General features: G+C 39.1%; 1 protein-coding gene across 1 annotated transcript in view; it reads left to right on the top strand.

Annotated features, from left to right (window-relative positions):
• TSBP1 (testis expressed basic protein 1) overlaps positions 1-14,420 on the top strand; it is a 151,125-nt gene that overhangs the window by 78,735 nt on the left and 57,970 nt on the right. Inside the window, 1 exon segment of the mRNA XM_034661681.1 lies at positions 3,088-3,983. Coding sequence (XP_034517572.1) covers positions 3,088-3,983 — 896 coding nt within the window.

Genomic DNA, 14,420 nt, shown 5'->3' with positions numbered 1-14,420 from the left:
AAGAAAGAGGGCTTTGGGAAGGCACCATAGGCTAAAACCCTCCCTGGAAGTGAATTTGTTTCTAAAGAACACGTTTTTTTAAATTGCCAGGAAAAAAAATCAGTTCAGTCTTTTAAAATTTTGTCTTGTAAAAGATATATTCTTGTTGACAATATTTCAAATATATTCTTCCCAGCTGATATTTTTAGCAAAAAAGAGATTAAGGTTTAATTCATTGTTCAGTGAAAGGTTTAAGACAGATCAGCTCATCAAACTTCATCACCCTCTCAGGTTGAGTCTCTTAACTTCTCATCTCCACATTCAGCTAATTAAGTATGCAGTTTTTTAAAATGTTAATTTATGGACTGAGATCTACAATGAGTCATCTCCCTAATGCTTAACAGAATTTTACGGTCTAGAACTGAGTGTGCTCTCCCTGACAGCCACTGGGTTAAGAACCTAAAAGGAATAATTTCCTAATAAGGTCCATGGTCTAGTCGCTACATTATTTTAAGTATCATATAATTAGAATTATTACTATGAGAGCTAACTCATGATATCTTTTCGCATTAACAAAAATTAATCCAGCTTAAAATCTATAGGTAGCCTGAATACGTTATAATGATTGCCAAGGTCTTGATTAAATATCTCCCTTATAATTAGAATTTTGCCATATAGGCTACTGTCTGTAAAAGATGGACTTTCAGGCAGGGCTTACAAATCTTTATATTATAGAGATTATGAGATCCCAGGGGGAAAAAAGATTTATGCACTATCTAGAAAGTTGAGAGAAGGGAGGGAAGAACTTAGAATTTGATGGAATAATGATTTGTACCTTACTTCTACAATGCAATTAAGTTGGAAAATATAGAGCAAAGATATTAAAACAATCAAGGATATGAAGATACTTTTAGAAGTGACTAGAAGTATTTTTAGTTCAGTAGGAAAAAGAATAAATTCTTTAAAATCCTATAAAATTGGAAAAGTATAGCTAGAATAAACACCGTTTCTTTAAATTCTAGAATACTTAGCTGATTAACAAAAATCTATATAACTTAGGAGGTAAAGTTGGCTTAAAAATGGGTCCTGCAGTAGTATACACAGTAGTAAATATGAAACAAATTATTCCCAAGAGATGGTAAAACTAAAAATAGTCGTATATTAAGAAAAGTCAGCTTGTTAAGGAATACATGCCACAGAATTTGTAAAGTTGGAAGCTTCAGTGGAAAAACTTGCTCTTCTCCACATCCTCCCAAAAACAAGTGTCCACTGGTAATACTGTCAGATAACAAAATATTCTGAACTCTCTTTTTCAGTACAAAAATGCTTAGGATATATTACTACTGATTTGCATTAGTGAATTGGAAGTGGGTTTGTCTAGAATAAAATGTCAGTACCCATATCTTATTAAATAAGCATTAGGGAGGAAAAAATACACAAAAGGTTCAGAAAGCATTATTGTAAGGTTCATAATGTTATTTTTATTTTGTGTCAGAGTCTAAAATATCAAAAAGGAAACACTGAACCACAGCATCTCTTTTGATTTATAGTTACCCTCTTACCTAATGCGGTGTGTCTTTTTGCAACTTGTTATTCGATTCTGTGTACATCAATATTTCAGACATCAAACCCTAAACATACCAAAAGGCTTTCTATGTTAAAAAAAAAAAAAGTTGATTTTTAAGCAAGAAATCTTCCTGTAAAGCAATTAACCATTCCTCTAAAGTATTTGATTGGAAATAAGAATGCCTTGTCTTGATAGATCAGAGAGTTTTTGCCTGTATGCTCCATGTACTGTATTGAGTGCTTTACTTAGATAATATTATTTAATCCTCATAACACTTCCATGAAGTAGCCACTACTATTGCACCCATTTTACAGATAAGAAAGTAAGGTTTGCCCAAGCTCACCTGGCTAGTTAGGTATGAAGCCAGGATTTAAACCAGTCTGTCTGTAAAAGCCATGCTCCTTAAACATTTGTCTAGAATCCTTAAATAACTCTACGAAGTGGGTAGAGCAAACTAAATATAAGGAAGGTGAGTCTTTGGGGATTAACTGATTTACCCAAATAAACCCATCTAGCAAGAATACTAAACCCAGGTGTTCTGATTCAGCTTTTAAATTCAGTATTCTTTCTACTACATTAAATATTTAAATAGGTTTTCTTAAAGGAAGGCATACCACTGCTCCATAGCAAGAACTCACAGAATTCTTCTTGGTAGGATAGATATTTTTTTTTCTTAATCCAGGGAACCAAATTACTAAAATAAGAAAAAAGAAAGCAGAAGCTAAAAACTTCAGTTTTTATTAGATCGCACAGAAATTGAGACATGGTAGAGCTGACTTACCTATACATGGAGAAAGGGACGAGAAATTTTTGCAAAGTGAGTTTGCAGGTATCATAAAGAGCAGTCTAAGGCATTGGTTAAGACTGAACTCTGAAGTCTGACTTTTCAAGTTCAAATCCCAGCTCCACCACTTACTGATGCCAGGGCATATTCACATTCATTTAAACTTTCTGTACCTCAGTTTCTTCATCTGTAAAATGGGGATATTAATAGCACCTGCCCTATATGGTTGTTGTGAGGATTAAATAAGCTAATACTTTATATAAAAGGCTCAGAACAGTGAGTGCCTGATGTATGATAAGCACCCCATGATTACCAGCTAGTACTATTATTACTTTTGAATGATGAGACATTCTTATATTCAATATCCAAAGCATATTTTGAGTTTTTTCTAAGAAACAATTATTGCTGCTTCACACATTTTTTCTAAAAATTAATTTCTTTTCAGAATACATCGTCCTTTAGCTATTAAGCATTAGTCATCAGCCATATTATACTGAATGAGTACCAGCCAGTTCATTTGTAGTACATTTTACCTCTTCTGTCAATAATCTTTCAATTTATTGAAGAGAGTCTGGAATATTATCAATACTTGTATAATTTTAAGTATAGAGTTCCATCATTCTATATTTTCAGGAAATCTCAAGTTATCTCCAGTTTTTCAGTTTTAAGACAAAAAATAAACCAATATCAGGGGGAAAAGTAGGAATAAAGAGAAAGTACTTGATATCTGAATTGTGCACTTTTGTTGTGTGCTCAGTTATATTTCCAGGTTACATGGATGCAGAACTTGCAAAAAAATCAGATTTCAAGGCCAAGATTCTAAAAAATGGAGCCACTACACAGTCTGAGAGCAGCCAAGAAGAAAACAAGAAAACATTAAAGAAGGAAGTCTTAGTCACAGATTCTGATGAATCCTTGACATCAAGGCACAAACCAGAGTTAAAAAGCAAAGCAAAAGGCACTGAGTTGGAGAAAGGCGAGATAGGAATGGAGGTCAAGGAAAAGGAGAGTGACACCAAGATACTGAAAGAGGAAGACCAAGTAAAGGTGAGTGACATGGGAATACCACAAGAACAAGAGGCCCAAGTAGAGATGAATGATACTGGAATACCACAAGAACAGGAGGACCCAGTAAAGAAGAGTGAATCCGGAATACCACAGGGACAGGGATCCCAAGTAAAGAAGAGTGAGTCTGAAATAAAACAAGGACGGGGATCTCGAGTAAAGAAGAGTGAGTCTGAAATAAAACAAGGACGGGGATCTCGAGTAAAGAGTGACACCAGAATACCACAAGGACAGGAGTCCCAGGTAGAGAACAGTGAAGCTGGAATACTGAAAGGACAGGAGTCCCAGGTAGAGAACAGTGAAGCTGGAATACCACAAGGACAGGAGTCCCCAGTAGAGAATAGCGAGTCTGAAATAACCCAAGTTCAGGGGCCTCAAGTAAAGAAAGAGAGTTCTGAGGATCAAGGAAAGCAGGGAGATGCAAGGAAGAAGAAAGATACAGAAGAAAATGATGCTATGAGGAAAAATGATGAAGGAAAGCACAAAGTTAAAGGAAAGAAAAAATCGGAAAAGAGTAAAGAAAAAGGTTCACTAAGGAGCAAAGGCAAGTAGGGAAGAAAGTACAACAAAAAGACGGAAAGAGTAAAGGTAAATAAAAGGAAGGCTCATAAGTCAAATGATTATTATGATTCCCATCCTCCAGATACAAGTCACAACCCATTTATTGCTTAAATGGATCATAATTATTGAATCCCTTTAATTTATACATCTACAGAATGTCTACTATAGACATTTCACCATTTTTAGTCCTCTTGGCCACAAGTCTCAGCTTCCAATTCTTTGTTTTCTAAGTTGATACTTTTATGACTTAGTCAAGAAAGACTGGATACTTTCTGAAATAAAACATTTTGATTAAAGAAATGTATAATTTCCTTCAACAACTATTAACTCAGTGACAGCCTCACCAATCAAAGCTCCTCATGTAGACTAAATGTTCATGAGGCACTGTTCTAGCAATAAGGGGTACAGAAAAATATGCCTGACTCCCTGCAATAAAATAGCTCTTAACACATTTAATCATATAATATGTGTACACAGAACAATATTTTAAAAGTAAAATCTGTCAAAATGTAGTTTAAATGGATGGTACAATATGAGTTAGCGACCTCTTGGGATGAGAATATAAAGGGGATATCTTCCTGGGGAAGAGAAGGGTGATACATGTGTCTCAAAAGATGGATAAGATGTTGATACACTGAGTGAGGTAGGAAGAGTACAAAAAAGGCAAAGGAATTCAAGATTGCCACACCATGCTCTAGAAGTAGGCAAATTTCACTGTTGCAGTAGGTTCATGAGTGCACTCTGGAGTATAATTTTGAAAAGGAGGGTTAGAAGAAGATTCTGAAGGAATACAAAAAACCAGGAATGTATATTTTATTCAGGCAACTCGGAAGCCTTCTCGGGTATTTGGGAAGGAGAGTTAGGTGAATAAGGTTGCATTACCGAAGTGTTAATCTTGTGACTATACAAAATAGACTGAAGAGGAGAAACATCATAGGTAGTAAATCTAGTGAAGACGTGTTGGAGTTGGAGTAATAAGTGATGGAAAGAAAATAACTAGAAGGGATAGATATGAGGTATTTTTTCAAAGAAGAAATCACTACTTCATGATGACTACATATGATTAAGAAAAAGAAAAAAAAATTGATGACTCCATAACTTTTGAAACTGGGTGACAGAAAATCCATTAACAAACTGGGAGCTAGTTTGTGGGACAGGGAGGAAGTAACAAATTGCTGAGTTTAAGGAACCAAACTAACACTTGTTATTCGAGAGGGGTCTGAAGTCAGACCAGTAGAGATAATTGAAGCCATAGAGTAAATGAGTTCCCCAAAGAAGACAGTACAGAGCTAGCAAAAGCACAGCCTAAGAACTGAGCCTGTTAGATGTAATAGGTCAAAGAAAAAAATTAAGGAATGGGAAGATGTAAGGAAAATATACAACAAATGTTCTGATAATGAAGGAAGATGAGAATTTAAAGAAAGGATGGTTAAAGGAGTACATTCCACAGAATTCGTAAGTCAAAACATTTTCATTCCCACTAGGTCCTGAAGGCAAATAAGTCATACAATAGGAAACTACACCTATGAAAACCAAGTATGCCGTTCTCTAAAGGCCACCAAAAAGCAGGCCAGTTAAAAACAACTGCTAATCTTCCCTTGAAGGTATAGGTATGGAAGTTTTAAAGGACCCCAGAAAAAGGAAGGGGGAAGGAGTGAGCTATCAAAAATAACACCATGTTTAGCAAAACAATGCAAATACTAGGAAAATGAATAAGTATACGCAATTTCAAGATAATTTAGATATAAAGATAGTAAAGTGGGACTTAAAAAATCAATAGTGGTAAATTTTATTTCACAAATAAGCTAACACATTTGTCAAATGCCCTGTTCATAAATACCCAGTTTAGATCTTTAAAGTCACAAGGAAAAAAGAAAATTTGTAACTATGTGAGGTGACATGTTAACTAAACTTATTGTGGCAATCATTTTACAATATATACATATATTATTAGGTTGTACACTTTAAACTTATACAATGTTGTGTGAATTACATCTCAACAAAACTGGGCGGGGGGGAATCAAATCTTATACCTTAAATATGTACAATTTTGTCAGTTTTACCTCAATAAAGACAGAAAAAAAGAATGAGTAGAAGTCTTACCATTAGTCATTTTATGTGTAGGAAAAAAGCATAAGAAAAGCAGGAAATTGAGTTTAGAGATAACAAAGCTGAATAAGAAACGCAAAGATATTGGAAAGTAAATAATTTATGTAAAATCAGATAGTCTGTCTCCAACCCCAATTAAAGATTTCCTGAGTTAGAACTGCATTAAAAATGCAATTTACCATTGCCCACAAATATCTCCCACCCCAGGTTATAACTGGCATATCTAAGAAATGAATATAGGGAGCTGATGAAAGAGAAAAAGCATAGAGTTTAAAACAAGATCCAAAGGGATAAAAAGTTAAACTGAAAAATTGATCAGAACACTCAGTTTTACATCTGATGAAATTTCATCACCCCCCTTTTAAAACACTTAATATGAAAAACAATCAATGTCACTACTCTGCATCTGCGAGGTCCCAATTAGGTTTTGAAGAAACAGAAGCCTGTTTTTCTAGTGTTTGAGAACTAAAGATACTGTCATCCATCATCATCCAGAATCCTGAGCATCTGCCAAGGCTGGGAAGTAAAATCTAAGATACCACACTACAGATTATATACATTGTAATGCAATTCTCAAAAATATTTTATTTAAATCTTTATTAAATTTCTCTGCAAAAATTAAAAACTCATGATGTTATCAGTGTTAACCTCCCATGAATCTCTCCATATCTTAATCCATGCTCATATAAACATATATGCAAATGGAGTCAACCTACACACATTATTCTGCAACTTGATTTCTTCACCTAACATTATATCGTGTATCACTCCAGGTCAGAGGACATCATTCTAAAGCATTATCATCACAGTAGAGTGGATGAATTACAGCATATTCAACCATTTCCTCAACAACGACACGGTTTATTTCCAGCTTTTTGCCATTAGCCAAGTGGTGCTGTAATAAACACCTTTGTACATGATGAGGATTTTATTTCTCTAGGATAAATTTCCAAAAGTGGAACTGGCAGGTCAAGAGAAAAAAGAAAATACGTATTTTTAATGTTAATGAAAATATGTAATCACTTCCCCCCAAATTTGCAATCACTCACACTCTGACCTGGGATGTCTGAGTTCTATTTTCCCCACACTCTCACTAGTGCTACAAACAGTAGCTACTGAGAAAAATAATAATGAGAAAAGTAGTAGCTAACTCTTCTATGTCTGTCTGTGATGGGGAGAGTAATATCTAACTCTTGCTTTGATTGCATTTCCCCAATACCTACTGAGACAGCATTTCTTACAGGTTTCTTGGTCTTTTGGACTTACTCTTCTGTGATTTACTCATTTTCCATACTGGTGGTTTGTCCTTTTCTTATTCAATTTCAATTCAAGTAGGTGCTTTTTGTCTATTAATGTTTTTCACCTGCCATTTGTGTTGGAAAAAAAAAAAGGTTTTCTCAATCTTCTTGGTCTTGCCAACATCCAATTCAATCATCCTGTCCCCTGAAATTATATCCTGAATCTGACCACTTCTCACTTCATCAGGTAATCCAAGCCTTCACCATAGCTCACCTGTTCTGCTATGATAGCCTCCAAAGAGCTTCTTGATCTCATTTCCCACTCTCAGCCTATTGCCCCCACTAAGTCAGATTATACTTTTGTTCTATCTAACCATTTCTTAATTTTATTTTTAGAGAGAGAGCACACAAACACAGCAGTTGGGGCAGAGGGGAGAGAGAGAGAACCTCAAACAGGCCCCATGCCCAGTGCCGAGCCCAATACTGGCTCGATCTCACTACCCTGAGAGATCTGAGATCTCTCTGACCTAAGAGATCTGAGATCATGACCTAAGCTGAAACCAAGAGTCAGACACCTAACCAACTGAATCACCCAGGTGACCCAGAATCATACTTTTAAAATGTAAATTGGATCATGTTGCTTCTCTGCTCAAGACCCTCCCAAGTTCTTCAGCGTAAAAGTTCTCAGGAACTTTGAGGCCTCATAGTATGCAGCACTTGGCTTCTTCTCCAGCCTCATTTCCCACACACTCTCCTTCATTGCTGCAGCCACACTGTACCTTCATTACTCTTCATGACCGCCAGGCATGTTCCCACGTCGGGGTCTGCCTGGAACACTCTCCCTGAAACCTTAGTTCAACTCACTTCCTCAATTCCTTAAGACGTCAGCTAAAATATGACTACCCTAACTAAAACAGTATTTCTCCATCTCTAGCCTTTTGTCCTGATTTCTTTTTCTCCATACCGTTTATCCCTACCTCACATTACATATTTATGTATTTTTTTTTAATTTTATTTTATTATATTCTGTTAATCACCATACAGTACATCCCCAGATTCCGATGTAAAGTTTGATGCTTCATTAGTTGCGTATAACACCCAGTGCACCATGCAATACGTGCCCTCCTTACTACCCATCACCAGTCTATCCCATTCCCCCACCCCCTCCCCTCTGAAGTCTTCAGTTTGTTTCTCATAGTCCATAGTCTCTCATGTTTCATTCCCCCTTCTGATTACCCCCCTTTTCTTTATCCCTTTCTTCCCCTACCGATCATCCTAGTTCTTATGTTCCATAGATGAGAGAAATCATATGATAATTGTCTTTCTCTGCTTGACTTATTTCACTTAGCATTATCTCCTCCAGTGCCGTCCATGTTGCAGCAAATGTTGAGAATTCGTTCTTTCTGATAGCTGAGTAATATTCCATTGTATATATGGACCACAGCTTCTTAATCCAGTCATCTGTTGAAGGGCATCTCGGCTCCTTCCATGATTTGGCTATTGTGGACAATGCAGCTATGAACATTGGGGTGCATATGGCCCTTCTCTTTACTACGTCTGTATCTTTGGGGTAAACACCCAGTAGTGCAATGGCTGGGTCATAGGGTAGTTCAATTTTTAACTTTTTAAGGGACCTCCACACTGTTTTCCAGAGTGGCTGTACCAACTTGCATTCCCACCAACAATGTAGGAGGGATCCCCTTTCTCCACATCCTCTCCAACAATTGTTGTTTCTTGCCTTGTCTATCTTTGCCATTCTAACTGGCGTAAGGTGGTATCTCAGTGTGGTTTTGATTTGAATTTCCCTGATGGCTAATGATTTTGAACATTTTTTCATGTGTCTGTTAGCCATTTGTATGTCTTCATTGGAAAAGTGTCTGTTCATATCTTCTGCCCATTTTATGATTTGTTTATTTGTTTCTCGTGTATTGAGTTTGAGAAGTTCTTTGTAGATCTTGGATACCAGTCCTTTATCTGTGGTGTCCTTTGCAAATATATTCTCCCATTCCGTGGGCTGTCTCTTAGTTTTTTTGACTGTTTCCTTGGCTGTGCAGAAGCTCTTTATCCTGATAAAGTCCCATAAGTTCATTTTATCTTTTATTTCTCTTGCCTTTGGAGATGTGTCGTGAAAAAGGTTGCTCTGGCCGATGTCATAGAAGTTGTTGCCTATGTTCTCCTCTAGAATTTTGATGGATTCCTGTCTCACATTGAGGTCTTTCATCCATTTGGAGTTTATTTTTGTGTATGGTGTGAGAGAGTGGTCAAGTTTCATTCTTTTGCATGTAGCTGTCCAATTTTCCCAGCACCATTTATTGAAGAGACTGTCTTTTTTCCACCGGATGTTTTTTCCTGCTTTATCAAAGATTAGTTGCCCAAAGAGCCGAGGGTCCATTTCTGGGTTCTCTATTCTGTTCCATTGGTCGATGTGTCTGTTTTTGTGCCAGTACCATGCTGTCTTTGTGATCACAGCTTTGTAGTACAGCTCGAAATCCGGCATTGTGATGCCCCCAGCTTTGTTTTTCCTTTTCAACAGTTCCTTGGAGATTCGGGGCCTTTTCTGGTTCCATACAAATTTAAGGACTATTTGTTCCAGTTCTTTGAAAAATGTCCTCGGTATTTTGATCGGGATAGCATTGAAAGTGTAGATTGCTCTGGGTAGTATGGACATTTTAACTATGTTAATTCTTCCAATCCATGAGCATGGAATATTTTTCCATCTTTTTATGTCTTCCTCAATATCTTTCAAAAGTGATCTATAGTTTCTAGCATATAGGTCCTTTACGTCTCTGGTTAAGTTAATTCCAAGGTAACGCATGGTTTTTGGTGTTATTGTAAATGGGATGGATTCCCTAATTTCTCTTTCTTCAGTCTCGTTATTCGTGTATAGAAATGCAACTGATTTCTGGGCATTGATTTTGTATCCTGCCACCTTACTGAATTGTTCTATAACTTCTAATAGTTTGGGAGTGGATTCCTTTGGGTTTTCCATATAGAGTATCATGTCATCTGCAAAGAGAGACAGTTTGACTTCTTCTTTGCCGATTTGGATACCTTTGATCCCTTTTTGTCTTCTGATTGCTGTTGCAAGGACTTCTAGTACTATGTTGAATAATAGTGGCGAGAGTGGGCATCCTTGTCGTGTTCCTGATCTTAAGGGAAAGGCTTCCAGCTTTTCCCCATTGAGAATAATGCTTGCAGTAGGCTTTTCATAGATGGCTTTTATGAGATTGAGAAATGTACCCTCTATTCCTACACTCTGAAGGGTTTTAATCAGGAAAGGATGCTGTATTTTGTCAAATGCTTTTTCTGCATCAATTGAGAGGATCATATGGTTCTTGAGTCTTTTCTTGTTGATATGATGTATCACATTGATTGATTTGCGAGTGTTGAACCATGCTTGCATCCCAGGTATGAATCCCACTTGGTCATGATGGATAATCCTTTTAATGTACTGTTGGATTCTATTAGCAAGGATCTTGTTGAGGATTTTGGCATCCATATTCATTAGAGAAATCGGTCTGTAATTCTCCTTTTTGAGGGGGTCTTTGCCTGGTTTGGGGATCAAGGTAATATTAGCCTCATAGAATGAGTTTGGTAGCTTTCCTTCTGTTTCTATTTTTTGAAATAGCTTTAGGAGAATAGGTATTATTTCTTCTTTGAATGTTTGGTAGAATTCCCCAGGAAAACCGTCTGGGCCTGGAGTTTTATTATTTGGAAGGTTGTTTATCACTGACTCAATTTCTTCATAGTTAATTGGCCTATTTAAGAAATCTATTTCTTCCTGTTTCAGTCTTGGTAGTTTATAGGTTTCCAGGAAGGCCTCCATCTCTTCCAGATTGTTTAGTTTTTTGGCATATAGCTGTTGATAAAAGTTTCTAATAATCCTTGCAATTTCAATGGTGCTGGTCGTGACCTCTCCCTTTTCAGTCATAATTTTAATAATCTCAGTCCTTTCTCTTTGTTTTTGGACAAGTTTTGCCAGTGGTCTATCAATTTTATGGATTCTCTCAAAGAACCAGCTTCTAGTCCTGTTGATCTGCTCTACTGTGGTTCTGGTCTCTAATTCATTGATTTCTGCTCTAATCTTGGTCAACTCCTTCCTTGTCAGTGGGTTAGGCCTGTCCCTCTGTTGCTGTTCCAGTTTCTTGAGGTGAGAATATAGAAACTGCATTTTAGATTTTTCTATTCTTTTGAGTGAGGCTTGGATGGCTATGTATTTCCCCCTTAGGACTGCCTTTGCAGTATCCCATAGGTTTTGGACCGTTGTGTATTCATTCTCGTTGGTCTCCATAAATTGTTTAATTTGTTTTTTGATTTCCTGGTTTATCGAGTCATTCTTGAGCAGGATGGTTCTTAGCCTCCAAGTGTTTGAGTTTCTTCCAGGTTTTTCCTTGTGGTTGAGTTCCAATTTCAGAGCGTTGTGGTCTGAGAATATGCAGGGGATAATTTCAATCTTTTGGTATTGGCTGAGACCTGTTTTGTGTCCCAGAGCATGATCTATTCTTGAGAATGTTCCATGGGCATTTGAATAGAATGAGTATTCTTTGGTTCTGGGGTGTAGTGTTCTATATATATCTATGAGGTCCAACTCGTCGAGTATGGCATTCAAAGCCTTTGATTCTTTGCTTAGTTTTTGCCAGGGTGTTCTGTCTATTTCTGATAGTGGGGTGTTGAGGTCCCCTACTATTACTGTGTTCTTATCTATATGTCTCTTTATTTTGGTTAAGAGTTGGCTTGTGTATCTTGCTGCTCCCCTGTTGGGGGCATATATATTAATAATTGTCATATCCACTTGTTGAATACTTCCTTTAAGAATAATATAGTGCCCTTCTGTATCTCTCTCTATGGCCTCTAGTTTAAAATCCAGTCTATCTGATATGAGAATTGCTACTCCAGCTTTCTTTTGAGGTCCATTTGCGTGGAAGATGGTACTCCATCCCCTTACTCTAAGTCTGAATGCATCTTTGGGTTCAAAATGAGTCTCTTGTAGACAGCAAATGGATGGGTCATGTCTTTTTATCCAATCTGCAACCCTGTGGCGTTTTATGGGAGAGTTTAAGCCATTTAGATTGATAGAGATTATTGACAGATATGATTTTAATGATGCCATTTCTCTTTAAAGTCTTTGTATCGGTTGTGACTTGCTGCTCTGTATCACTCTTGGGGCCTTTTTACCTTTATAGAGCCCCCCTTAATATCTCCTGTAGGGCTGGTTTCGTGGTTACGAAATTGGTTAATGATTGGCGATTTTGGAACGTCTTTATTTCTCCATCAATTCTGAATGACAGCTTTGCTGGATAAAGGATCCTTGGCTGCATGTTTTTCTCTGAAAGAGCTTTAAAAATGCCCCCCCAAGCCTTTCTCTCATTCCAGGTCTCTGTAGACAGGTCTGACGTAATCCTGATACCTTTGCCTTGGTACGTGAGAAATTTCTTTGCCCTGGCCGCTTTCAATACTGTATCCTTGGATCTAATATTTGCGAATTGCACTATGACATGCCGTGGCGTAGGTTTGTCCTGGTTGAGCTTGGATGGGGTCCTCTCTGCCTCTTGGACACGAATGCTTGTTTCCCTTGCTAGATTAGGGAAGTTTTCAGCTACAATTTGTTCAAATATCTCTTCTAGACCTCTGTTTTTCTCCACCCCTTCAGGGATGCCGATGATTCTGACATTGGATCGTTTCATAGAGTCAGTAATCTCCCGTAATCTACATTCGTGGGCGTGGATTTTTTTAAGACCAGCTTCTATTTTCGTTTTTTCTTCTACTAACCCATCCTCCAATTCGCTAACGCGTTCCTCTGCCTCGGTGACCCTGGCCGTCAGAGCCTCTAGTTTTGACTGTATTTGGCCCACTGAGTTTTTAATTTCTGTCAGATTCGCTCTCATTTCTGCCCTTAGGGATTCTATATTCTCAGCAACGCTTTCTCTGATGCTTTTTTCAAGTTTACTCATCATCTTGACCATTGTTGCTCTGAATTCCATTTCTGATAATTGGGATACATCCATATGTATTAATTCTGTGGCCGAGGCCAATTCTGTGGCAGAGGCCACAGACTCATTATCTTTTCTTTGCTGGGGGGGACTTCTCCTTCTCGTCATTCTGATGAAGAGAGATTGCAGGGTTGTCCAGAGCCCAAGTGTTGACTGGGACCCAGGCCGTGCGCCCTTGTTTTATAGAGATCTTAGGGATGTGGGCTTCTTCCTTAAAGAGTTTATTTATTTATTTGAGAGAGAGAGAGACAGTCAGCAAGAAAGGGAACCCAAGCAGAGGAGTGGGAGAGGAAGAAGCAGGTTCCCGGTGGAGAAGCCCGATGAAGGACTCCTTACGGAGCGTTGTGATCACACCCTAATCCGAAGACAGGTGCTTGGTGACTGCGCCACTCAGGCGCTCCGGGTTGTGGGCTTCTTGATTTTTCAGCCTGCCTTCTGGGGGAGGGGCCTGCCTGCCGGTACTCAGAAAACCCTGTTTGGGTAGAGTCTCTGTGTCCCTTGCGAGGGGGGATGGGGATGGGCACCCTGTGAGCCGGTATTTCCGGGCTTTTGTTCTCTGGCGGCTTTCCCTGGCGGTTTGCTATGCCTCTTCTGAGAGAGCAGCAGCGGCTGAAATTCAGCCTCTGTCTCAGAACAGAGGGATCGCGGATCGTTCTCCACTGATGTTCTGGCCACTTTAACTCTGTTTCTGTTGGTGCTGCTCAACCCTGCAGCATCCCGGGCTGTGCGCCCCACACCCGGCGTCCCAGCCCTCACTTCCAGGGCCGGCACGTCTCTGTCCTTTGTGTTTCCAACCCCGCCAGCCGCCAGCCGCCCCGCGCGGGCTCCCGGAGCTCCCCGTCTCAGTCTGGTGTCTCACGGGTGCTGACCGCGAGTCCGCCTGCTCCCCCGTGCAGGTGGCCCTCCAGCCGCCAGCCGCCCCGCGGACGCTCCCGGAGCTCCCGGTCTCAGCCTCGATCCAGTGAGCACACCGGAGCTCCGGAGCTCCGTGAGATGCTTGGTGGTGCACGCTCCCGGCTCACGGACTCAGTCTGCCGTTTCCAGAGTGCGGGTCCGCGGTCCGCCCGCTCCCCGGTGCAGGTGGCCCGCCAGCCGCCCTGCGCGCGCGCTCCTGGAGCTCGCGTTCT

The sequence above is a fragment of the Ailuropoda melanoleuca genome, chromosome 5 (genome assembly GCF_002007445.2).
Source record: "Ailuropoda melanoleuca isolate Jingjing chromosome 5, ASM200744v2, whole genome shotgun sequence".
NCBI classification, from domain to species: Eukaryota; Metazoa; Chordata; class Mammalia; order Carnivora; family Ursidae; genus Ailuropoda; species Ailuropoda melanoleuca.
The sequence above is the reverse complement of the archived record's forward strand: the minus strand, read 5'-3'. Positions and strand labels throughout refer to the sequence as shown.